The sequence below is a fragment of the Lupinus angustifolius genome, chromosome LG17, assembly GCF_001865875.1.
Source record: "Lupinus angustifolius cultivar Tanjil chromosome LG17, LupAngTanjil_v1.0, whole genome shotgun sequence".
NCBI classification, from domain to species: domain Eukaryota; kingdom Viridiplantae; phylum Streptophyta; class Magnoliopsida; order Fabales; family Fabaceae; genus Lupinus; species Lupinus angustifolius.
This window is the reverse complement of record NC_032025.1, coordinates 3,347,592-3,375,453: the sequence shown is the minus strand read 5'-3', so window position 1 is coordinate 3,375,453 and position 27,862 is coordinate 3,347,592. Positions and strand designations below refer to the sequence as shown.

Below are 27,862 nucleotides of genomic sequence, written 5' to 3'. Positions count from 1 at the left end.
TTGTTATTGTTAGTTTATTGATATTTAAATTATATTTGTGATTTCTTTTGTCAAATTCATTTCATTGGGTCTAACATTTTTTGGGTTATGATCATAGTAATAAATCTTGTATTTTGATGGTCAAAAAAGTTGAAAAATATGTTGGAACTCTTAATATTCTTAAAATTTAGAATTGTATAGCCGATAATAGCAATATGGTGATAAATTAGTTTTGCAAAGTGATAAATGTCGAGAGATATTCATATTTACATGTGTATTTAATAAACAAAAAAAGAGTAGAGAAAGAGAAAGGAAAAGTTGATGGAAAATGAAGCGAAGAGATGGAGAAGGAAGAGTTTAATGATAATAAAAATGTATTTGGTATTGAAAAATAATTAAAATGTTGAAAATGAATTTGGGAATAATGAAAGGTGTTATTAGAAAGCAAATGGTGAGATGATAGCATTTGGATGAGATATGTGGCTAATAAAGAATATTAAAGTTGTGGTTAGAAAACAAATGGTCAGATGATCACATGTGAATGTTATACGTGAGGAAGAAAAATTAATAGTACAAGATGTATATGAAAATAATAGTGGGTGAACTCATAGAGTATGAAAATGTTTTGGAGGGAAAAAAGTAAATGAAAATATGACAAATGTCTAAAATAAATAGTGATGGAGACCTTTTTTTTTCTTATATAATTTCATTATTGAAGAATGTTGAATTTAATGCTAACATTACCCTTAGTAAATAATGAATAATAATATAATTAATTTGAGAACAGAGTTGATTGTTACTTGCATAAATAGGTGCATATATAAGTTTTTCCCGTTTCATCAAAGTATAATTTATATGAGTGTAATATCAATACATTTGTAGCATAAAAATTTATACATAATTAATATATTATTTTATTATTTTAATTTTAAGAGTAAATAATAATTGAAAATTGAATGTTGAGTGATATAATGACAATGGAAAAAACTCCTACACAATGTTTTTCTCAATTTATATTGTAATCTATATATTGCTTTATCAACAAGGAATAATTAATATTTAACCCATTAAAAGTAGGTCTGCGATTTCTCAATATATATTTTCATTTTTTGATTTCATAATGAAATATATTTAAGACCCATTTAGAAAAAAATTCCTTGTCAATATTGTGAAGTAAAAAGTCAGATTTAGCCAAGATCAAGTTCCTAAATGAAAAAGGGAACCTTTTTTTTAAAATAAAACAATAAATATTAGTATTGATTTTCATTAACAATATTTATTATTTTCATATAAAAACAGAGTTTTTTTTATACATTGGAAAATACAAAAACAGTGTTTGCAAAAAAATGATTTATTTACTACAATTATAGAAAAAAAATATCTAATTTTTTATCCATAGAATGAGGACAAATAATTACACCAAAACTAAGAACATTATTTGTTTATTTTGATATGAATCATCATAAATCATAATAAAAAAACATATGAGCCTGTGATCCTCACTGAGTCTATGAATTCCACATAAATTGCATAAAATGATTAGATGGTAAGATTCTCTTGAACTACTACAAATGTTCCCTTTATATTGCCACCAACATCAGGGAATGTCTCAGAGCCAGGAAGAGGCTTGACCTTACCCTTTGAATCAACTTCAACTGGATATTTCAATATATGACTTTTCATTTCTGTCACCTCTTCAGCTGCATATTGTTTCCAGTTCAACTCACCCAATGACCTTAACCTTCTTACACATTCCAAGCTCTCTGGTTCCTCAAAACATTTTTCAATGCCTCCAATATGCTCACTCCATAGTGACATTCTATAACCATGCACCTGAGATCATGCACATAAACAAATCAGGTAGAGGGCCTTTAAAATGCATATCATCTAACATCTGCTTACACTTCTCTACATAATGAGCTATCATATATATGCATGATAAGCTACCTCTAAACTTAGTTTCTCTTGGCTTGTATATACTATCATAGTATCATACATATCAATAATACCTAATGTTTTGTTTCCGAATTTGTTTCTCGAGGAAATGGATGAGAGGGAAAGACTTAAGTGCATGAAATATAGTTATGAGATAACTTTTAAGCTTTTCTGTTTCGCTCGAGACAAAAAAACCAACTCGGAAACCCTTAAAAAGTACTATTACTTCTAAGTTTATAAATCTTGCCTGCCCATGAGGTTTAGATCGTTTGCTTGCCCACGTATGTTTAGGTTGATATGCTCCCATTGCTATCTCTGTGTCTCTGGTGCCTTCCATCGACCGTTGGTTTATATTTGCAGATCCGAGTATCACATATTCATCATCCACTATCATTCCTTTTGAATGAACATAAATCATGAATCTCCTGTTCTTTTGGGCTAGTACCTAGTTTATATATATACCAATGTGCAAACACAATGATATACTTTCTCAGGAAGTAATGGGCATTTTAGAATAGGAAAATACATCAAGTTCACTCAAGAAGTGGAAAAAATACCTGAGGAGTGTTTTGTCCATTACGTTTTGCAGCATTTGAAATGTTCTCATTATTATCAGAGATCTCACGATTGCCAAGACAAAAGAAATTCAAGTAGTCTTGTGGTTCATACACATTGTCGAGCCCAGCCTCTTGTAAGGCCTTGTAGATCGTTTCATACATCATTTGCATTGTTTTGAACTGCCAAAATTAACATGTGTAGGTGAGACAAATGCATGACTAAACCCAAAAAAACATCAAGTTATGTATGGTATTTGATCATCTATTTTAAATGATAAGCATGAAAGCATTAGAAAACATATATTTGTGCTTTTAAGATCAATTGAGAATATGCAGCACAAAATGTCAATTGAAACAACCTCAGAAACCAATAAGTAAAAACCTCGAGCAGTGAGCAGACTTTTCGTCTGTTTCTGACTTGAAATCGATATCTTGAACAATATACGTGCCTATCATCTAGCCTAAGATGTTAATGACTTACCAACATGTCACTTGTTTAAGTGGTAAAGGATGCCTACCTGCCAAAAGAGAATCCGCTGAGTAGATACACTTGTGGGTACACCTTCAGGCCACATGGGAATGACAACATACACAGAGAATCTTTCATGATGTTTGATTTTGTTGGCTATTTTTAATGCAATTTCCATTGGAATTAAGTTGTTTGCACCTGTGAAGAAGGGGGGACAAAAAGTAATTATAACTAGTATGCCATATGTGGTAACTTACAATATAACAACCATTCTTAAGAGAAGTTCTTTTAACTATGGTCTTGGAGATCAAAACTCACCAAGGTCTTTATGAGAATCCCAATTAAATGATGAGCCAAGAAAGTATTGGTTCTCGATATAGATGAATTTTTGGGCAGCTCGGATTGCCTTTACATATGCAGAATGTATGCTCATGTCTATGACGACATTCTTCCCACAAACCAAGTTCTGTTCCATATAATATACATAGTTAGCTCCTTCATTCACAGAGAAGAGTATAAAAAGTCTAAATTTTAGAAGAAAATGAAGTCACATGCCAAATATGTCTCACCCTTTGTATAGCGTCTTTCGGTTCCTTCGGAAATCCTTTCACAGAATTGGAATCAATTGAACGGAATACCTTCAATCAGAAGAATGAAGTGAATAGTCAGAAACATGTACATTAGTGTTGAAGAAGCTTGTCAAAGGGTGTAGGAAACTATGAATTATATACAACCAATGATACCTGGACATGCCATGTTTCCGGGTTATGTTTATTTAGGCAGGAAACTTCATCAATACCCATAATGTCAGGGATTCTATCGATTTTTAGCAATGAATCATCGTGAGAACTTTTGATCCTATGAAGTCTGCTCTTTTTTGTTGCCTTTAACCAACGCTCCTCAAAATTGGTTAGGATGTCATATGCAGCAGGACCATCAACTTTGGAGTGCAAATCATGCCATGGTTCTCTTGGACAACCAGTAACAGGGCCCAGTTTAGCCTAAAATATAAGACTTACAACTTAGAGGGTAGCACAAAATAATGAATATGAAGTTTGAATTTGATTCTGTAAGCAAAACTCCAAAATCTAATATACCCTTTCAAAGGGGAAAACAGTATTTCCTACATTATATGATGAGGATTCTAATGAAAAATAAAAAGATGTTTCCTCCTCCCTGTTCCCCAAATCATACATACAATATCCTCAATTGAAAACTGACATGGAAATAAAAATGGATGATTTACCTCAAAATTAGGATTATGAAAGTCATCTTTGTGTGTTGTTTGTAAGGTCCTATAGAGAGAATGTGTTGGTGTATCGTATCGGCCCAGACATAAGTCAAGACCCCCGATGAAAGCTACAATCTTTCTTTTATTCTGACCTGCATCAGCATCTATAATAACTGTCTTCTGATGATGGGTATAGATTGTTCCAGCTTCCTAAAAGTTAAGCATAAATCAATAAAAAAACATCTCTGTTTAAAAATGTAGCAATAAGGTTACATGTAATAACTGTATTGTCTATAAAGCTGAGCATGAGTATCACTGGAAGTCTGAAACAAAATCATGGAAAATAAATTTATCTGTTTGTTAAAATACTAGCCAAGGCTGGAAAGGAAAGTAGAAAATTGCAAAAGGAAAGAAAGAGCATTCAAGACATAGTTACTTGATATGCAGTATCGGTTTTGGCATGTGATACAGGTTTGTATTGGTTCGTCACCTTTTGCATTATTATCATAAGATTTCCTTTACAATGAATGAGTGAACCAATACTATTTCAGCTAAAGAGTTTATATTTCCAGCTGCTGAATCTCATAAAACATGATAAATATACCCATATTATGTTTTGGACAAAAGAGTTAGGCATATATATATATTTGGTATTTCTAACTGACCTGTGTTTTAAGCCAGCTATGTCCTTTTCCACCACCACGCGGGCAAAGAAGTACCTGTACTGAAGAGTGCTTGAAAAATCGGCGAGTGTCCTCATCATGAGTATCCATAAGTCCAACCTGATATCATGGTAATTCGATGATAGAAATAAATAACTGGTTTCGAGTATCATCTGATTCATAAAAACTAAAGTAAAGTAACCAAGTATAGAAACAAGACTTGTTGAGCATGAATCGGACACATCAGAAGAAAACGAAAATATGATATTAGAATACTTCATGTTGTCAAATGGCTAATCTACCATGTTATGTTCCCTGCTTCACAGAATCCCATGGCTGAAATTGCTTCCAATGTTTCCTTTTAGTCTGTAGATTATGTGTTCTTTGCAATAATTTTATATTTCCTAACACACTATATTAACTTCTATCCACAGAAATTTCAGTGTGATATGCATGTATAAATAAACTATGCAAAGCCAGCTAGGCCAGGCAAGAATACTGAGTTAAAATACCAAATAGCAAAACATAAAAATTGAAACATTATTGAAAGATCATTACCGTCCTTTGTCCAAGAAAGCTTCCAGAAGTAGGATCATCCCACACAAGTAGCAACACTCTCACACCTTCCTGTGATTTAGCTTTGAGAAGATCACCTAAAGTGGAGCCTTTTCCTCCGCGATTATCCCGAATAAGACTAACATTATAGTACACAGACCACCCCACGATATAAACTAATCGGCGGGCCTGACTAATTGCATCAAAGATATCATGCCAGCAACTTCTATGCTCATAATTCACACCCCCTTTGACCTTGAAATTTGGGAGACAACCTTCATGAAAATGAGCATCTTGATAAAGTGTTACATTCCCACCTTTTCTTAGGGGAAAGTATGTACCAGGGACACCTTCATAATCAGGACCAGCACCTACACCATGATTATAAAGGGTCACCTTATCAATAGGGGTATATTGAATGGATAAACTCAACACTGCTCCATCCTTACAAGGCTTTCCACTAGAACTAAGGATAGGGTAAAAGCCTTCAACTTTTGTACCATTATATAAATCTTGAACTGGAATTCCTACAGCACCTATTAACTGTGATCCAACGACATCACTATCCTTTACAAGGAAGTGAACTTCAGAGGCATGATGTGCAACAGGGACATTAAAGTGTTGCATCCAAACAGGATTCTCATCGTTTTCGATCACAAAAGTTCTTGCAATGACAGCACCCGCTACAGAGACAGTGACATATGGATCACTTGTTTCAATTGTGCTACCAAGTTTCTTAGGTAAGGAAAATATATCTCCCAATGTCCTGTGAAATTTGTCTAAGTTAGGAAGGTTTTTGGCATGGTTGACCCATATTTCTAAGTTGCCATGTAAGAGGATAATTCTTAAGGAAGTGGAAGTGGTGGTTGGGAATGGAATAATTTGTTGAGCCTGGCCATGGTGCGAGGCTCCGAAAGAAGGAGTTTCATTATAAACTAAATGAGCCATGTAAATGGAACTTGGAATGGAGAAAGAATGGGAATGGAAAATGGTGTATCATGTATGTGTAATAATATTAAAAGTAGGTGGCAGAAGAAGACTTGAACTTGATAATTTGGGTTGACTAAATAAGAGTATTTGACTGGGTAAAAATTGGTGTGAAAGAATAGGAGGAAGAGTATGAATGAGAACAACAAAAGTCATGAATGAGAAGAACAAAAGTCATTAATGCTAGCTACAATTAATCAACAATGTTGAATAGAATTGGTCAATAGTATTAGTGAGTAAAAAAGTAAAACTTTATATGAAATAGCAATGGTGGGGAGAGAAGAAGAAAATAAAGAATAGAATATGTTAGCATAGATAGTATTTGATGATGATGCATTGAAAGACTAAAGAAACCAGAAATGCAGAACACAACTAGAGTCACTTTATTCAATGATTGCTTGTTGCTAAGCACAAACAAAACAATTAATATAAATATATTATTTTATATATTTAATTTTTTTCTTTTTATCTAAATTCACTTTTTTATTAGACCCAAACATGAAAATTGGACAAGAATAGGAACGAATGATCTCTATCTAGTGACATTAGTACTACAATACTTGTAGAGCACATTGTCCCGCGTATCGTGGCTGACTTGAATTGAAAATCTACATTTATTTTCCTTTTTTTAATTTAAAATTGACTTCTCAAAGCTTGAGAGGAAATTGCTACAATATTCTCAGAAGCCCAACAGGCCTAAAGTGAAATGATGCTATAATTGTGATTGTGAACTGAATAGTAAAATGTAAACAAGCTTACCAAAAGAATAGTGTGAAGGGGTAACTAAAAGTCTCTTGTGAGGACCGTTTGTCTTTTGAGCTAAATTCTGACAAAGACTGTTTCGTTCGTGTGCTAAAAAGTAAAAACGAGTTAACCTAACACTTGTGTTAATGGCTTCATCTTTATTCCCTACTAAGTAACTACAACCGTTTAATGCCATACACCCAATTTGGTATACAATATTTAGAGTAAATGAGTCCACATTTCTTTTCATTTCCCCTTCGCAAAAACTGTCAAACTTTCTTCAAGTGTGTTAGAAACAGGTGTTTATTGGAAGTTGTTTTAAATTGTGATCATAATTACTGTTTATTATAAATATGGGAAAATGTGGTTACTATTATGGTCTGAATGTCCTTATGAAAAATCTCAAAAGTGCAATATTGGGACCTAAGCTATGGAGTGCAATATAAAACACTTTCTGTGTTTACACCTTTATCCAATAGAGTCAAGCTCCTGGAGGGTACACCCATCAATCATCCACTTAAAATCTTGTACACTATCAAAATGAATGTCCTCACCACCTTTGTAAAAAAAAACAATCTTATAAAAGATCAATTTTTATATGTTTTTTTTTTGTGGTTGATGAAATTGATTGGATTAGAGGTCTGGGTAAGAGTTATGATGTTTGGATGAGGATTGACTTAGACCCTTTGGTAGGATTTTTTAAGGAAAAAGTTCCCTGACTTTCAATTTCAAGTCAGTATAAAACTAGAGAAGTGATGTTTGGGAGCAATAAATGAGAGGTAAGAAGTGAGTATAGAATAATAATGACGAGTGATAAGTGATGATAGGTAGGTCGAGATACTTCCTATTGGGGAACCTCTATTTATAATGGTTGAGATAGATGACATGGCTCTTGAGGATACTGATGGCATGGCCGACCATTTTGGCATGTTTAGAGCTGCTTTCCCATATCAGGCTGATTTGGCAGACTCATACTTTGTACATAGTTAACTTATTATTGGTGGCAAGTCCTGTATTTCAAGTGTGTCTTTGTTGTGATAACAGGGGTAGGTGAGATTTGCAATCGCTGTGACAATGCATTGTCCACAGCATGTCAAGTGGAAGTAGGCTCAAACCCAACCTAATAAGTCCGATCAATAAACCTAAGTGCTTCAACTGGTCGGACCCGGGTCTTGATCAGTTGGTGAGAGAAGACCACCCAACCAGCCAGATATCCAAAAGAATAGGATGTAACACTATATATCTAAGAATCTACATATTTAGTTTCCATTATTATTCAATTTATTGCACCATCGATAAATTGAGTAATAATTCATGGCCTACATTGGCCATGATAGTCTTATCTCTAAACTCGACTAATCTCCATAAAACATGATTCTTTTTTTTTGGATTTTAACTCGAGAGATTATTACTAAAATATATAGATGAAATTCTTTTAAACTTTATTTATTTATTTTTTATTCAAAAATAATATGAAATCATGATTGTTATTCTACCATGTGTCACAATCTTATATAATACTGTAGAATTTTTGTTTTTGTTTTTTGTGTGTCTCATTTGTATACCAATCTAATTAAAACGTAACAATTAATTAAAAAAAATCATAAAAATAGAAAATAATTTTTATATTACTTAATAAAATATAACTGGCTTAATATATAAAAACAATAACTTTTGGGAACATGCTCTTCTTTTTCAATCTCCCGTGTGTACCGTGAGAATTAAAAGAACTCGTACTCAAAAATAAAGTTTCAGTACAGGATTTTTTTGAAAGAAGGGTAAATCTTTCGAAGCAATTGTATAATAATAATAATAATAATTCTTCAGCCAGTCAGAAACTTATCAAACCATTTTACAAAGACGAATAATTAAAAGAAACGGAGGCAAGCACAGTTAATAACAGAAAAAAGTTTGCATCCCTTAAATTCCACAAATTTACACCCCGTCTAATTTTTTAAGATATCTTACATTACATACATTAGAGTAAATGAGTAAACCATCTATCATTTTGGATCCTTAGTGGCACTACACTATCAACTTTAATCAGCAATAACCCATAAGGTACGTCCATTCATATACATACATTTATATATATATATATGTCTATCTCTTGCGCTTGGACTTCAAAGAGGTGACCGAGTGAGAGTTGCTATGCCAGTTGCGTTTCCTTTGGTTTATGAACCAATTGTTGATTTGCTTCAGCTGCAAACCTGTCTCTTCCACAAGTTTTGCCTTGTCATCTTCCTGAAACAATAACAATCCCATACAACCTTACATATGATGATGTTTGCATTGCAACAATAATTAACCTCAGCTTTGGCAATTCAAAGAAACATTAGATTAATTATGAAACTATTAAGGTTGATATATGAAGAATGTGGCCATGACTTACAGTTGGGTATGGCCACTTGGCATGTTGCTGCCACCAGTTCTTTAACACAGAAGTTGTGTCACCTGGTAACTTTCCAGCTCTTCGTTTCCTTAATATTTCTTCTCTAACATCTTCAATTCTTGACTTAAAACCCTGCTCACAATCACATTTGGTTGGTGATTCAAACTTAAAAGAAAACAGTGAATGACTTTTAATTATATAAAGAGCAGCTAGCATATACTATTCGAACAAATATCTGCTCTCATTTCTTCATCAATGATAATGAAACAAAAACATATTAGGGCATGACAGAATTTGGCACATCTTTTTTTCATTGTACTATATATGTTGAGTTTAAGAATAATGACCTGCTTGAGTTCAATCTTTAGTTCCTGGCGAACTCTTTCCATAAGTGATCTTTCAGATTCTGTAGGAAGTCCAAATCCCATCATGTCATGGCCTTCAGCGCTAGACTGATCTAAACAGAAATCCATCTGCATATCATCTTCATCATCTGACATTGTTGCACCACTTCCTTCTCCCAAACTCACTCCTGAATTATAAATAATAATATACCTTCATTTTAATTACATCACAAATAACATAGCATTCGCTTCTATGGTTAGACTTACAAATATATCCGTTTGATCGCAGAATACGATGGAGAGTTTTAGGATGTGATATTAATAAAATAAGCTCTTATAAAAAAATGTATATATTGATAGTATGAATTTTATATATTGACGATATAAGTTTTATACACACTACATCATTCATATATAATCATTACTGACTCCTTACCAAAAAAAGTAATTTAGATGAAAAATATATGATGTAATGAATGGAAAATCTGATTATCTTATCCTACTTATCTCTAACACAGACGCAAGTAGAAAATACAGCATAGAATGATGTGATATGGCCATGTTGGTTTATCAAAGGAATCGCATTGCACGAATAGTCGTAGCCCATTACTCGTCGTGGCATGATATTAAAGAGGTCTTCAAAATTGGTTGACCCCCTAATTTTTAGAAACAACTGTGGTTTATACATAATAAATGAAATAGCACGCACATCAACTCAAGTTTAATTAGCCACTATAAAGTGTGTGTGTGTAATGTGTAATACACAGATGATAATAAGTAAGGGTTAGCTAATTACATACACCAAGAAGGGTAAGCGAAACCTTATTAGAAAACAAAAGGAGGTGATTTTATGCAGGTTTTTTTTGTTCCGACCTTTCACTTAACAATTTCACTTTGGTAAAAAAATCATGACATAATATTTCACTGGCTCACTATTTTACGACAAAGATATATTGTCACAAAACATGTTTCTAAACCAATAAAAATATATTATTTCAATTAAAAAATAAATATTTATTATTTTTTTATTTTTTCTTTCTTCTTTAGTAAGACACTTTGGGACGGTAGATAATTGTCCCATCATTTTATTGGTTTAAAAGTTAGACATAGTAAGAACATCCTTAGTAACAGATAGACAAATTCTTGACTTTGACTTTACATTTAAAGATAAAAATATTATATTATTATAAAAGTTTCTTATTATTTTATTTTTTGAGATTATTTTTTAGGTACTTGGGATGATCATAACCCATATTATACTGATCCATGATGGGGCTTCAAAATTATCCAAAGCGTTTCATACATCTTAATCAATAATCATAAGGCATAAAAATACTCCTCTCTTATATATTTTATACACACATGTTTAAGAAATATTAACAAATAATTATATAATGTAAAAATTTGATATACATTAACTAAAATAATCCTACACTGGAAACTAAATTTAAAAAATAGAGAGTGAAAAAAAAAGAAATTATAAATAATAGTATATTTGGACAATAAAGAATAAATATGTATTAACTTTCTTCAATATTTAAATAAAATAAAATAAAAATAAACTTCAAAATGAATATGGAAGAGATCTGGAACATCAACCATGTGTTATTAAACATCTATATTTTCAATTATAATTGACACGTGCCATTGAGCAGGACAACTGAAATTATTATATTGTCGTCTTCATTCCACTTAGACAGCTATGTGTGTTCATAACATCAATGATTACTAAGGGCAAAATTCAGCTCTTTTATGAACCTCAAATGGAAATAAATCATTAATAATTCACGATACCTTATTGCTGGTTAAATTAGAAATTTTATGTTGAAAAAGAGATGATCTAAGATTCACTTATGTTTTTTACAAAATTAACATAAGTAATTAGTCATATGGCTACTTATGCATACTAGAATTTCGGGAAATACTAAAATGTTTTGCACAGATAAATCAAATCTTGTTAATAACACATAAGAAATACTAACAATATAATTTTCTTTGTATTGGTAAACTTTTGTATACATTACTGTAACATATTTTCTTTGACTATTACCCTATGCATCGCACTTTGTGTAATATATAATTTAAAATAAAATAAGAGAGTGTGGCATTTTTTATTCAATATAAAAAACGTGTTTTTCAAAAAACATGTTACATTGTTATTCACAATCCTCAAGTAAATCTAGAAGCTCTATACTGAAGTATACTTAATAGTCAAACTTAAATAATTTAGATGGAAAATATAAAGCTAAAGCCTCTTCATCATTTGTCACCTCGCTATTTGTATAATTTCTATGTCTGATCTATACTCAGTTACTCACACTTCTATTCAATTAATATCAAATGCAAACACAAGTAAAATACACAAACACAATGTTAGAAAATTATGAAGAAATTAATGCAAGAAAAATAAGAGTGACGAAATTTCCTTTATGGAACTAAGGTTAGTGAGTTACGGCATTAGAGGTTGTTGGAGATGCCAAGGTGGGAGTGGGTGTCATTCCTCATCAAACTAACTAACCCTTTCGGTTTCTATTGCCATTTTTGTATACTCTTCCAGATCACACATTACTAGACCCTACCACCCACCCCCATTTTCTTCAACATAAGCCTAAATCTACCAAACAAAAAATATATGCAACTATATATATAAACCACACAGTGACATAGCTAATTACTATCGTCTACCTTTCTTCCAAACCGCGTCATAGAAGAGACAGAAAGAATTAAAAGAAATTGCATATGTTTAAAAGACTGTCACATATAGTAAGAAAACTAATTTTATACCAAAAGAGAAACTTTACCTTACCCACAAAAAATAGCAAAGTTGTATATGCATATATACTTAAAAATAGATTAATACTTTTTTATTACTAATCAATGATATTATAACCAAAAACAACATCATCACTTAGGTAAATATGTGTACATCTAAGTGATCTAACCTCCCCAAACCTTAGTTTCATGCACTTTGATTGTCTTTTTAAATCAATAATATCATCAAGTTTATGATAGCTTGTTCACAACTTCATATAATGAAAAGGGATAAAATAATAAAAATAGCAACTGAAAAAATAAGAAGAAGAAGAAGAAAGAAAGCAAAGTGGGAATGTACCTGTGAGAGCTTGTAAGGTATTTTCAATGTCACGGCAAGCCATGACAGCCTCGACGGCATGGACTCTGACATGTTGTTGAAGCTGTTCTTTGAAAGTACACAACACTATCAAATATTGTGCCTGCAGTAGTAACAATAATAGCATGGATCCAGTGAAATCCTATTTTGTTAGCACAAATGAAGTATAAGATATCATTAAACCCTTCAAAATTACCAAACCACACATTTTTCGTTTATGAAATGAGATAGTAGTATTAGTAGTAGTAGTTTTACCATGAAGTTGTCAAGGTCTTGGCGATTATGAGGTGAAAGAGAATGAGTTTGTTGAGAAAGATAAGAACGAAGAAGATGATGAGACTGTGATAACTGAGCATCAATGAGTGGTAATTGATCTATTGGAGTTGCAACTCTGAGACATGCGACATGTGCAGCTAGAAGCTGCTCATAGAGAGGGTGAGTAACTATCTCCGCCTTCAGTTGTCGGTGTTGGGTGTCGCCGCCGTCTCCGCCCAAACCACCACCCATCATTCCCAAGTTTGGTTCTTGCATTATTTCCTTCCTGAACTCAATATCACAAGTGATTGATAAAAGCAAAAGCAGTGAATTCAGAATAATATGCGCGTGATACTGAGGTTAAGGACCACACTATATTTATTTATATATATATATGATTTCAGAGAGAAATATGAGGAGAGAGAGTGAGTGAGAGGTGTTGTATCGTTTTCTGTGAGTAATATAGGGATCTGAGAAACACAACTTTCTGCACCACGTTTGATAGATACAAATATTTTACATAGGTAGTGAAAGAGGGTGAAGGAAAAGCATTAAAATTAAACTATTATATTACTTTATTATATGCGCGTGAGATAGAGAGAGAAAAAGATGAAGAAGGTAGATTAGATGAAGGAGGGTATTCAAGTTTTATTTTTTGTTTTGTTTAGTGAGAAAAGAGATAAAAGAGTAAGGTGCAGAATCATTACTATGAAAGGGGATGGAAGCGAAGTCAGAAAAAGGAGATAAAGCTGTTTCTGTGACCTCACATTTTCGTTTGTTTTCTTCTTTCTTTTTATTTCATTTGCGATTATTTTCTTTAACTTTAGGTTAAAAATGACATACCTTATATAAAATCAACCAACAAATTATTTTATATTATGAGTCCATGCATACCTATGAAACATATATATACAAATACGTGTGTCAGTTGGATATGATATAGGATATAATATGTTCAGAGATACGTGTATATAATATAATAAAAGTATAAATATAAATTAAAATATCAAAAGTAGAAAATATAATGAAAATATAAATCATTATCCTCCAAAATTACAAGTAGCAAAACTAGAAAATATAATAGAATAATTCATAAAACTGATGAAACATATTTTATCTTATTTTTTTGTTGAAAATGTATCATATACATATTTTCATCTTTATTTTTATTTTATTTTTTATATTTTTGGACACTCTAGGAATATGTGAGGATATTCAACATATTTGTGCTTCGGAGATGCATAGCATATTATCGGTGTAAATTTTTTTATCATATATCATTCATTTATTTGTATTACTTTTGTTTAAAAATTAATTATTATCATACGAATTGGCTGATGTGATGGGATGATTTCGGATTTTTAACAATACTTACAAAATTGTTTTCACATGGTTTTTGGGATCATACCATGATAACCAGTGAGGTAAATAAGAAAAATGCTTTTGTGTCTGTGATGTTTTGTGTAATTTCCTTGGGAAGATAATTTCTGGTTTTTATCTATCATTACAATATTAGAGCACTATTTTATTGGAAGGTGCAAATTGGGCATTGATTGTGGAGCATAAAAGCTCTCTTCTTCGTTTGTTTGATGTCATCAAATGGTACACATGTGGTGTATCGGTAATTTATGAGATCCCATTACATTCATTTTTGTGTTGTAGGATTAGGGTAAAAATCAAATCGTCTTTCATGGGTATGCTTCAAAATGGTGATTTAACAGATCCACTAAAGGAGAAGGAACTAATGCTCAAGTGCTGTCTTCTTCAAGTAGTTTTACATGTCTACCGTTTAAATTAGGGGTGGACATGGGCCGGGTTGAAACGGGTTAAGGTTTGTCCTTACCAGTCCCTAAATATTAATCGGATCACTTTTTTGAATTCGGACTCGGCCCTAGACCCGAAGTTAACCCAACCTTAAATAGCGATCAGGTCAACCTTTAAACCCGACCTGACTCTAGACCCAAATAAATATAATGCATACTCATGTTAGATAAAAGACTTCTCAATATTATTTATTATTATGAATATGTAATTTGATATATAAAATTATATATGTATATATATATTATTAATCATGTATATATTATGGAAAAATTAAAGAATAAATGATACTTTCGACCAAAAATGTATTATTACTCTATACAAATTTGAGTAGAAACACGTACAAACATGATGAGCGAGTGACCCTGGGACGGGATGGATTGGGTCATGTTTGATTCCTACCCAACCCTAAATATTAATTGAGTCTATTTTTTAAACCTGAATCCGGCCCTAGACCCGATCATATCTGACCTTATTCGAACCTGATCATGATCAGACCGTGACGGGTGAACGGGTTGTGCCAGATCCTACTCACCCCTAATTTAAACATTAAGAACTACCACTTTAATTTGCTCTCTAAGACTTGACACATCTAATTTGTTACACCTTGTACTATTGTGTTGGATGTATATATTAAATAATATAATTTCCCTAGTTTGAACTAGGCAAATGGATGTTGAACATTATTTCTTAGTTTTAGTCAAAATATATAAAATAGAAACCGCGGAAGTATACTAATACAAAAATTACCGAAGGGGAATAGTGGGAGTAATTAAATATTCTCTAACCTATTACATGAGTACATGACATATCTAATGCACTTTATACTATTGTCTTCAATATATATAATATTATATAATGTTGGTAATTTGAACTACAAATGGATGCTTAACATTATTTCTTAGTTTTTAAATCATGAACGTTGAAAAAGCAGCTAGAGCAAAAATGCAAAATATATAAACATAATTTGTTTCTACATTCAATCAATGCAAAGGCAAAAAAATTAGGTCAGTGTCAATCACCATTATGAGTGATATATGGATTCAACTATTAAGAGTAGGAAGGACAAACTTGAAGATCACTAAATTCAACAATCGTTAGTTGTACCAGAAAGAAAAAAACAAACGTTAGCTACTATAATTTAATGTTTTGTATTCATAACAAAATAATATACATGAAACAAGAAAAAGTGATTCCATCTCCAACCAACAGGTTCAATAAAAAAATATGTGGAAAATTGGAAATCTCAACCAAAACATACTAATCAAAAGAAGATAAAGAGATAATATCCTTTTGTCACCAACCTCTATTTAATTTAGTTCAATTATGTTAGTTATTCATAAAGTCGGCTGAAGGTTGAGCTGTCATTGTTCGTGTTACTGTTTGTGGTGCTATACATGTGTTTCACCTCTTTACTTGTTATGCTAACATTTACTTTCAGATATGATGTTAGTATAAAAATTTATATATAATTCTTATATAATTTATTATACATTTTTTAATATTATATATAGTGACAATATATAATATTATATTATCTCGGTGGTTTGGTGCATACATTTTTTTCTTCACGTATTTAAATACTCTACTAATAATTTTTAAAGGGGTTTAATCGAAGTAAGGGGAAATGTATCTGCATTGTAAGGAACCTGCTGTTAAAACTGAAAAATACAAGTGACTTACTACCAACTTTGAAATGAAAGGATTTTGCAGCAATATAAATCATTTAGAATATGAATCTCCTTTCCATATTGTAAACTTTTGATGCATGAATCATATCTTATGCAACCAATATATGATTTTGAATTAATTATATATTTTATCAGTTCTTAAATGGCACTATAGTCAATTACAGAAAACCCATTTAAATTGATATAAGAAGGTATTTTGGACACCTTTAATTTGGAGTATACAATATTAAACTAATTGGGTACTGGATATCGTTAACAGCAAAGTATTTTGGAGAACTTTAATTTTGTCTTATCATATAAATAAATAGAATAACAATGCTCTTGTTGGTGGGTACATATAACAGTTGGTTGAATCCTGAAAAGGAAAAGTTATAAAATAGATAAAGCAAGAGGTGAAAAATCATAAAAAAATGAAATGAATATGCTTCCCACTTTGTTATTGGGAGCATCCCTGCCGGCAAAAAAAATTCCAAAACAACCTTTGTTTAATATCATAAATAAACACTCTCTATCACACCCTATGTTTAATATGAAATGCAATTAAAAGTTCAACAAAAAATTCGAAAAACAAGGTTATAAAATTGAGAGTGAGTGGAATTGATATATGCATGTGATGTGTGAGAAGAGGGGATTTTTTTGGGTACTACCATGGAACTAATCACTTTCGGGTTTCGTGACTGCCTCTTCCAACCAGTGTCAGTTGTCAGGAATCGAACCATCGACCTTGAATTCCAACCAGTGTCAGTTGTCAGGAATCGAACCATCGACTACACCACTAGACCTTGAGATAGATCGAGTGTGTGGGTGATGGGAAAATGAGGGTGGGGAGTTGAGGGATTCAGACCTTAGACAGTGAGAGTGTTAAGTGGTGAGTCATGAGCTTTTTGTATCATGAGTGTTCTTTGATAATCAACAATAAGAAGGTTCAACAGATCATACAGGTAGAAAAATAGTCTGATATGAGGACTGTGAACAAATCTCTAACAAACCAGTTTACTCGTAAGATGGATTCGTGAGAATTGTAAAAAACCTTTGTGAGCGTGACAATTATTTCTTGATCAAACGTGATACAAGTGCTTTACTCGGTCTATCACTGCTTCAAAAATGTACTATTGCTATATGAATGTTCGCATATGTATCAAGTGTTAACATTAAAAATGACCATGTGACAATGAAAGAGAACACCTCTCTTAAAACATGTAGATAATCACAGGACTAAAGTGTCAAATGATCCACATTCCAATTTTCAAAAGTACTTAAGTAATACATTAATTATTCATGACTAGTCTACTCATCCACATCTTCAAGCCGGTTTGGTTCAACATATTCAGGAATAATAATTTGGAGACGAGGTTGAACAAAGTTATATTCCCATGTCTATTATTATGTTTTGTTTTAATGTATTTCTGTGATCTAATTTTGTGTTTGTTTTTTGAAGTGCTGCACAAATGCACAATCAATCAGCATAAAACTGGCTGAAGCTTATAGATATGCCAAATGAGATAATTAGTCCTAAGAAGACGAGGATTGAGGGTCGGGTTTGCAAGTTACAAAGGACCCAACAATGTAACAAGATTTACAGAAGAAACTTAACCTAATATCACATGAAGTTGCTGTAGTGTAAAAAGTAAAAACAATAGAATCAAAGGCACGCATTTTAAAGTGCAAGCTTCCAAAGAACTGCTAGTGAAATTCACATCACTGTACATTTTTCTTTCGATTTTCCTTCAGGTTTCGGGGATGAAGATGAATGCCTCCCAGTGTTCCCTGCCACCTGCAATAGCATTTAGTACAAAATTTTTGTTTCAACTTTCAGGTATAGCCAGAGCAACATGTTTTCATATAAAGGAGCTGATATTTGCTACTGATTATAAATATCTCCCATGATGAGAGACCAGGGCACAAGATTGCATGGATGAACATATATTCGGAGTAAATCAAGCCCGGCCTTAATTTCAAAAGAGCATTTACCTGAGGACCTGTGACCAGTCTGGAGCCGCCACTAATAGATGATTGCTGTAAAGTATGACGGGGTGGCGGCTGCTGTTCGAACTCCTGTTGTTGTAAGGCTATTGCTAATTGCAGATCAGAACTGTTTCAAAACAGATAATATCCGATTTTACCAAACAATTTTGAATATTTCAAATTATGACTGAACTAGGAAGTTGACACAGGAACTATTTACAAATTTTGTATGTCATATTTCAGATGCTTATCTGGTAGATTTCATTTTACTTTTTTGGAGAAGGGAGAGGAAGCAATTAAAAACTATTATATATGTACCAGAAGGAAGTTCAGAAAATTACTTGATATCTAAGCCTGCCTGTGATGCACTATCAATGCTGGCAAGATAGTCCTGAAACATGTGTTGTGTTTATATCAACTGAAAATTTAGTTTCCAATATTAGATGTTTCACTTTTAAAAAAGAATATTCATACAGTGGTGCTGGTCATAGCATTGTTCTCATCCCAGGTGCTACTTTCACGGCTCTCTTCTACCTTGAATTCCTTGAAGTTACTGGTCATAAACAATGTATCACCATTGACCTGAAAAATAAGCTCATAATAACATACATAATTTTGGCAATTACTTAATATTCAGATGCTTAAATTTTTTAATCACTCAGTCTCAGACTCTTTGTACCAAAAAAAGAGTCTCAGCTTTAGAAAATGGGGACCTGAAAGAGCACACCAATGAGTGTGTGGCTGAAATAGGAGCCTTAGGGTTAGTCAGAATAATGAAGGAAATATGCCCCATCATTACAAACTTACAAATGAAAATCAAATAGTAAAAACTGAAAAGAGTCTGTAAATATTCATTCATACAGATTAATTAGACATTCTAGAAAAAAGCCTGTATGATGTATTGTTGAGTAACCGAGACTTCTCAATTCAGCAAGTAAACTAATAAACAATAATTCCGACCACTACCAGCATTTAAATAAAAATGGAAAAAAACAATAACATATCAAAATGACCTGGATGAAAAAGATCATAAAGAAATAGTGTTTTACCTCATTCAATTTTTCCCAAACTAGATCAGGCTGATTTATGTAACCTTGGTCTGTAGCTAGAAGATATAGCTCACCCTCAAACTGTGAATAAAAGATAAATATTTTTATATTTGAAACATAAACACTGCAACAAAGAAAGCCAACGAAATTTTCTTATTTTATAAAATGTTGTTATTGGCAGTTCATATCAGTAATCCAAAATTCAAGGAAGCATGGACGCTTCAAAATAGCTATTGTGTCCGTGTCATGTCTGTATAGGACACATCTGTATTGGACACTCCTACATCCTAACCATGTTCTTTAACCTTTTATATTTTTTTCGCCGTATCTCTGTATTTGCTCGTGTCCATTCCATGCCCCGTATCATGCCCATGCTTCCTTGAACCAAATGATCCAAGAAAATAATTTTTTTTTCCTAACCTTAAACATGGTGCTGAAATGATTGTTCCGGAAAAAAACACATATCTCACGCTCTTTAAGACCATCTTGTAAACAGAAAAGGCTGCAAAAAAGCATTTACAATTTATAAATTGTAGAGAGAATTCCCCATAGTCAATCAAGTGAAATATGATCAGAGAAATAGTTCAAGATATGTTGAATTTTAGACCAGCAAGAGGTCAACATACCCGTAAAATGTCAACTGACTAGCATTATTCCTCAAGAAAGTCTTGATCAATTCCCCTAAGATGATAAAAAAGGACAATTGTCTTCCATTAGAGATTGAAGATATCAATATGCAGTTGCCTAGAAAATAATATTTTGATGAAAGCAAATCCATTTATTTAACATATAGCACCACTGACCTTGTTGTGGAGTAATTTCATCCTTAGCTCTTAGATCTGGGGCAGCTAAGGTGCTTTTCTCAGCTTGTTCCGCAAGCACCACCTCACCTTCATAGACAGGTTCACAAACTTCAACATTTTGCGCTCTTGTATCTAATACACGTTCTTCTCCTTCATATATGGGCTCACTACCATCAATACTAGAAGGTAATGCGCTAGAGACATCAGTTTGAGGAAATCTGACACCAGACAGATCTGAATTTGTATTGCTTATGGATCCTTGAGAACCATCTATGACTTCATGGTCAGTAGTTGTTAGAGTGGGTTGATCTTGAATTTTCCCAGCCCTTCCAGAGACATCTGCACAGCTCTCAGACAAAGAGACAGAGTGTTTTCCAGGAGAAAGTATCACTGCACTCTCATTCTGAACCAATGCATCAAGACGGACATTCTCAGTCACATCATTCTGGCCAATAGACTCTTCAGGTCCCATATGAGCTGATTGATGGTCATTTATTGCATCAGTCTTTAAGGATGAATTAACAGCTTCTCCCATGATAGATGCAGAAGATGTCTGATCATCCCTGTTTTTGACAGAAACAGTGTAATCATCTGATATGGAAGTTTCAGCTACCTCAGGAAAGTCATTTTTGCCAGCACCAGTGCTTTTTTCTAATCTATCTCCAGAATCCACAGGTATAACCTGCTTGTTACACATACTATCATCCATACTAACAAAAATTGCTCCCGCATTTGCATGGCCTACAATCGGATCACTTACTGAAACTTTAGAATCATTCTCAGACAGCTTCAAAACTCTCAACAATTCTTCCTCTTCTTCACGATCGCCTTTTCTTGCTATTTCATCTGAAACAGAATCTGGAGAATCATCAAACGACTTTGCTTTTGAAAGGCTGGGAGAAGGAATTCCAAGAGCAGCTGTTGTTGCTGCCACAAAATCAACAGAATCTTCTTCCAGATTACTTTTATGTTGAACTTCCATGTTTAGTGTTTCAAGAGAAACAAGCTCTTCCATAAGGGCATTATAGGACTTTGATCCTATTGCATTTGTAGTATCATAATCCTGGCTCATAGGTACATGAAGACTTGGATATCAAACAAAACATAAAAAAATATGAAATAAATCACATATCATGCAAGAAAAACATACAGCCAAATTTTATTAGTATTATTCAGAGAAGATCAAACGTAAAACTTTGTCAAATCTCTATGATATTCAAGGAAGGTCACGTGGCAAATTGATGCAGTACAAAAGGGTGAAGTGAAAGAGGGGGTTGATATTATTTTCAAAATAGCCAAGAAATTAGTAAGCAAAGTCTCATGCATGTACCGAAAACAAAGGGATGTCCTTAGACCGAGATTAACATTGATCAATAAAACTATGTGGCACCTCTTTTCATGGGCAAATTAGAACTTGACTGACAACCGGCAAGAAACAATATTCTAGAACTTCTGTTCCGTAATTCATACAGCATCGTAATGGAGGTTAGTTCTACCACAGTTATTCTAAGATGAATTTAAATAGCCTAATTAAATCCTCAAAATAATCGCTAATATAAGTACAAGAAAAATCATAAACAATACATATATAATAGTAGTTGAAATCCCTCTACATCCAAATTCTTCCAAAAAAGACCATAAAATAAGCTCATGATACCAAGTTATCAATTAATGTGTAGAACAAATGAAAAGATCTTAACATAATGTATTTAGAACCACAAAGTATAGAAATCATGTCATTAAGGTCATATAATGATGCAAAACTAATTAATTTGGATTGGGGATAAACAAAATACCTGAGGATCGACTATCCACCCATGATACAAAGGGATGTCCAGCAGATCAAATATGGCACACTCTCGAGTGAACTCAAAATCATCTATTCTGCAATCGATATGTATTCTTTTTTATCAGAACTTCAAAATCGATGATAAGTGCACACAACTATTAAAGAAATAGAAAAACTAACCTCCTGAATTTTATATTTACATCAATGCCAGTAGCAAGCCTAGGGAGCAAATCAATTGCATCAGCAATGTTCTGTTGTTGATTTTCAACATAGCCAGCATCTTTGTTCTTTAAGACAATAAGAATAAACTGTCAAGTCTGCTTCCATTATGAAAGAGAGACGAGACTGTCACAAACAATAAAAAATATGAAACACTTACATTCACATTAGCATTGGAGTCTATTAGTCTTTCAGCAACCAATGAAAGCAATTTCTCCTGAGAGACTTCAGGAATATCTGGACTCAAATTTAAGTTGTTTCGTAAAAGAAGAATGTTACCTGAAGCAATGCAATATATAAACAACAATCCATAAGATAGACAAACAAAGCAAGAGATTATGCCAAACATGATGTATTTAAGATTCAAAATGTCAGTTGCATTGAAAACAGTAAATATTGCAGAACTAGCATTTTCATAATAATAATAATAGTAAAGTATGAAAAAGGAGAGTGAGTCAGGAGTTTTGCATGCTAAAATAATATCCATCTCATGAAGTTTATGATTTTTTGAAAAAGACATCATAATCTGTGCTGCAATATGAGAATGTAGGATGAATGCATATCACATAAGAGAATATATTATTTAAGGACGGATTAACATACAAACGACATTTGCTCAAATATAGTGGTAGACTCGGTTAGAGAAAAGGTAAGGCACTGAAGAATCATGTAGAGAAATAATGAACAATGGGGAACACCGATACTGCATCGGAGTAATAGTACATCATGTTCAATCTGAAGGAGAATCAATATGAGGATTCAAATGTTTTATTTTGTAACACTAACCCCAAATATTTGGACTTATACTCTATTTTGCATTAAAATGGTAGCATTTTAGAACCGGACAAAATAAAACATGAGTTAATTATCACATATTTTATAAATAGAACAAAACAAAAACAAGTGCGTTAAAAGTGAGACATTTTGGGAACAAATAGAACACAGCATGCATCAAATTTTCTAACACAAACCCCAAATATCAAAAGCTGGACTGTATTTTATGTGAATGTATGTGCTATTGTTTCAATAATAAGATTTGCAATATATAAATTTACTTTCCCTGATTGACACAAATAAAAGGAGAAAAAAATGCAAACAAGTAATTTAGAATAAACACAACCAGCACTAACAAACACGAACGTTAAATACCTCAATCATGAGCAAGAGAGAAATTGAGTACGACAAATCCAATAAATAAGATAATCAATTGTAACAGGTAATTTATGAAATAAAAGCAAAAGGTATATATATATATATATATAGAAAATGATTGTGAATGAATAGAGATGTGAGGAATTGAATTGAATGAAAAGGAATAACTAACATATAGCGAGGAGAGGACAGGGGCCATTGTCGTTTTGGAGAACGATAGGAGTGGTGCGTCCAAGGAATTGAATCGTTTTGGTTTTGTGAATGAAATCTTTCACAGTTTCTTCTTGCTGGTGTTGTGGCTCCTCGTATTTTTGTTGTTGATCGTGATTATGATGATCCATGTTAAAAGGGGAAGACGACGACTCTGCCATTTCTGACCCGTGTATTTGTGTGAGTGTGCGGAACACGAGCACGTTGTTCAATTTTTTCCTGCTTTTTTTTGTTTTCAGGGAGAATCCAATTGGGCTTTTTAGAGATCAAAATGAAATGGGAAATGGGAAATGGGAAATGGGGGAGATTTTCAATATGGTAGGTCGTTCACAGTTTCCCAATTTAACATTTTTTTTTTCATTTTTGGAGGATACATTTGTTTTTTTTAATATATCAAACAAAATTATATGATTTATTATTTTATTTTAATAGGAAAAAAACTACAGAGTTATTATTTATAAGTTTATATAGTAATGTCTACATTAACCCCAACTTATATGATAAACATTGAGTTGTTCTAGTGTTACTATATTCTGGATTATAGGACTACTACCATTACCATGTATGAAATTCGTTTTATGATTCACAACTATAAACTATAAATTCTATGATTAAGTGTCTTTAATCAAGCATAAATGTTGGAGGACTTTCACTCCCATTAAATCTTTTAAGTATATTTCAATTTTGTGTAGTCAATAATAAATGAAATCTCATCCCTTAGCCAAAATCATTTTTAGGATAATTACTTTGCCTTATTATTGTATTTGAAATTTTTAAAAGTATTAGGATTAACATGTATAAATTTAAAGCATGTTAGAAATAAGCATGTATTAGACAGGTCATAATAGAATAACATATTATTCAATTTGCTAATTTTAGAACTATATAGCAACTCATTGTTTTGATTTTAAAAGACTCACATTGATTTAAGTTGGTTATTTTAAAAACAATACTATCGAAATCAATTCAAACAACAATGGTTGATTTATTTGGTTCTAAATATTAAAATGAAAATTACTCTACTCAAACAACTTTAGTTGGTTAGATTCTAATTTTACGTGAATATAACCAAACTCACGTACAATCTTTATATTAGATTTCAAAGTCTAAACCCATTCCATCTTTGAGCGAACCCACTTCCCAACAATTTGATAAGATAATAAAAGAATGATTTAATCAGATTAGATTGGTAATGATAAAAACACAAGATCTTAAAGTGGCCAATAAATTTGTATTCATCCCCCACTCCTTGTTACTACCAAGCTTGTGTATCCTTTCATTGTTGAGTAAGGATGACAACAGCGTAGGTGGTGATTTCTCGTATTCAAACCCACAATATTTGTGGATATCTGTGCGGATAGTGGATATTTGCAGATTCGAAGATACTCAACAAGTTTTTAATTTTAATTATATATTTGTATAATTTGTAATAACAATATATAAAAATAATTGTTACATAAATAATATGGTATTTATATGATTAATTTATAATCATAATCAAATATGTATAATTTATTATAAAATAATAATAAAGTATATGATAAATAATCTTAAAATAATAATAAATATATATAAAAATATAACTAAAAATTAAATATATAAATTTGTGGGTACCCACAGGGCGGATATCACAAAACCCGCTCCCACCCATAAGCTATTATTATGGGTATCTGTTGTAGGTATTTCCACGAGTACTCGGTGGTCAGATTTTTTTGCTATCCTATTGTTGAGATTCATAAATCTTCATTATTGTTAAACATCACCTTTAAGGCCAGGCTAGTCCAGCCTCCAAGCTGCTAAAGCAAGGGCTTTTAGCCCACAAAATAATAGGCTTACTAATATAATGTCAACAACAACAACAAAATAGCTACTTAATTATTTGGTAAATGGTCACTTAGTAATGCTTATCCAAGTTGGTGAGTGGTTAATTCATTTTGCATAATTCTCTCAATACGACTTTCACTCTTTCGGTCATTAAAAAACCATAAAAGTTCTAACAAAAGAACACCATGGGTCCCATTGCCATAAAAGATTAAGATGGCCAGCCAAGCCATCAGCCAAAAAAAGGAAATTTTACTAACAACATCTCCCTCTATTGTTTTTATAACATTATTATTAAAATATAAATATTCTTCACACACTAGTTATTATAGATTCTTAAGAATATTCGTAAGAACATTTTTATGTTGATTCTTTTAATTATGTGTAGGTCTCAGAATGTAAAAAATAAGGAGAGGAAAACCATTTATTATTATAAAATATAAAAGTGTAGGTTAGTTATAAAACTAAAATAATAATAATGATATCTTTGTTATTTTTTGAAAAAATTAAATATTATTCTTAATTTATAAAGATATATAATAAATTATAAAATAATATATAAGACTCAAAATAGAATGAAAATAACATTCTCTAATGGAGATGCTCTAACTTACTATATTGCTAGATGTTTTTACATATTAATAGTTTAGTAACCAAGTTTTATTGTTCTATTTAAAAAAATGAATTTCATCTAAAATGTTTAGAAGTAAACCCCAAATAAAAATTTCCACATTTAACTTTTTATTACCTCTATTATATTTTAGGTTGACCTATCTTATACACTTATACCTTAATTTTTAAGTATTGAAGTATCTTTACATATATTATCATTGTCTTGTGTATCTCACGCATCACTTTAGTTACAGTTTGTGAGTTGAATTTTGAAGGATAATAATAATGAAGATTTCCTGTTTCTATTGGTGTCTCCAATGATATCTCGGACCAATCAAAATGTGTTATTTTCTTTAGAGAAAAAATTATAAAAATGTAAAGTAATATTTTTATATTATTTGGTGATATTTCATTGGACAGAGACATGGAGATATAGTCTTCTTAGGACAGAGGATCCCTGTTCGAATAATAGAAGGAAGTGAAAGGTTTCTGAGTTATTCAATAAATGTATTTTATAATTCTAAAACATTCATTCCCCCTTCTTTCTCATTCAAAATTTAAATCACAAACAAACTCTTAAAATCTAGTCAAGTAATAGGATAGAGATCTTCAAAAGTCGTCAAGACTAGATAACCATACCTCCACGCTTAAGCGCACACACATAATATTATTATTATTATTATATAAATATAAATCTTAATTCTCATCCAATTCAATTCCAATCCTATTTCAATTTTCAACCTTGATTATATCTCTTTTACGACTTAACCAAAATCAATGTTGCGAAAGCTAACCCGAAGATTAAACTGTAAAAAATCTCGTATAGAGTTTAATAAAAAAAACTGTATCATTGAACCATACAACATCATATATAATAATAATTATATATAAATTTGTAATTGTATAATTCTAATGTCATTATTGTGGGCTTGTACCCTTAAGCCATTGTGGTAAGTTGCCAGACCCAACCCAAGTATATAACTACTTAATAGCAATCATCCCAATTTGCGCTAACAAATCAAATGAACATTGTTGAAAGCTTCCCTAGGTATAATGAGGATTTGCTATCCCTATCCAATAAAAAAAATAACACTTAAAAGTTATAAGAACAAAAACTATTATTTTTATATTATTTATTAAAATTCTATTAGCTATGGATAAGGAGACACTATTATTTTGGGATAGAAGATCTTCATTCTCCTATATGAAGAGGTAAGAGCGAAAATAATATTTATCACCAACCCTTTCCTTCTTTTTTATTTTTATTTTATATTTGTTTGGTTGAATTGAAGATTTGTGAACAAATAAAGTGAATCCTAATCCTTTTTTGCACTTTAGTACTACTGTGTCTTTTATTATTTCATGATTATATGTGAACTTCCCGATCTCTTCACCCAAATTATTCCAAGTTATCTTGACTTAGCCTAGTTGAAACAAATTTTATGTGGCCTAAAATGGTTTGAATGATCGTTGGGCTAGTAGTGCAAACC

General features: G+C 31.9%; 3 protein-coding genes across 6 annotated transcripts; all 3 read right to left on the bottom strand.

The window, feature by feature from the left end:
- On the bottom strand, positions 1,391 to 6,544 carry LOC109331745 (phospholipase D beta 1-like). 2 transcript variants are annotated; one of them, XM_019566431.1, is made up of 11 exons: positions 6,413 to 6,544; positions 5,392 to 6,352; positions 4,837 to 4,953; positions 4,187 to 4,381; positions 3,684 to 3,941; positions 3,510 to 3,578; positions 3,259 to 3,406; positions 2,990 to 3,138; positions 2,472 to 2,651; positions 2,162 to 2,359; positions 1,391 to 1,812 (listed from the first exon to the last, which is right to left on the bottom strand). In XM_019566431.1, the coding sequence occupies exons 1-11, from the start codon at positions 6,529 to 6,531 to the stop codon at positions 1,519 to 1,521; spliced, it is 2,688 nt and encodes an 895-aa protein (XP_019421976.1). In that variant the 5' UTR covers positions 6,532 to 6,544; the 3' UTR covers positions 1,391 to 1,518. The 2 variants fall into 2 exon arrangements, with proteins under 2 accessions (XP_019421976.1, XP_019421977.1); XM_019566432.1 differs by having other exon boundaries at positions 5,392 to 6,530.
- Positions 9,013 to 14,002, bottom strand: LOC109331896 (homeobox protein knotted-1-like 7). 2 transcript variants are annotated; one of them, XM_019566667.1, is made up of 5 exons: positions 13,187 to 14,002; positions 12,968 to 13,127; positions 9,859 to 10,043; positions 9,512 to 9,643; positions 9,013 to 9,363 (listed from the first exon to the last, which is right to left on the bottom strand). In XM_019566667.1, exons 1-5 carry the CDS (start codon positions 13,514 to 13,516, stop codon positions 9,223 to 9,225), a joined length of 948 nt encoding a protein of 315 aa, XP_019422212.1. In that variant the 5' UTR covers positions 13,517 to 14,002; the 3' UTR covers positions 9,013 to 9,222. The 2 variants fall into 2 exon arrangements, with proteins under 2 accessions (XP_019422212.1, XP_019422213.1); XM_019566668.1 differs by having other exon boundaries at positions 12,968 to 13,088; positions 13,241 to 13,996.
- Positions 18,213 to 24,233, bottom strand: LOC109331684. 2 transcript variants are annotated; one of them, XM_019566338.1, is made up of 12 exons: positions 23,902 to 24,233; positions 22,738 to 22,856; positions 22,539 to 22,645; positions 22,366 to 22,453; positions 20,570 to 21,632; positions 20,393 to 20,447; positions 20,187 to 20,268; positions 19,767 to 19,847; positions 19,192 to 19,299; positions 19,059 to 19,108; positions 18,724 to 18,844; positions 18,213 to 18,529 (listed from the first exon to the last, which is right to left on the bottom strand). In XM_019566338.1, the coding sequence occupies exons 1-12, from the start codon at positions 24,098 to 24,100 to the stop codon at positions 18,446 to 18,448; spliced, it is 2,157 nt and encodes a 718-aa protein (XP_019421883.1). In that variant the 5' UTR covers positions 24,101 to 24,233; the 3' UTR covers positions 18,213 to 18,445. The 2 variants fall into 2 exon arrangements, with proteins under 2 accessions (XP_019421883.1, XP_019421884.1); XM_019566339.1 differs by having other exon boundaries at positions 18,213 to 18,526; positions 23,902 to 24,232.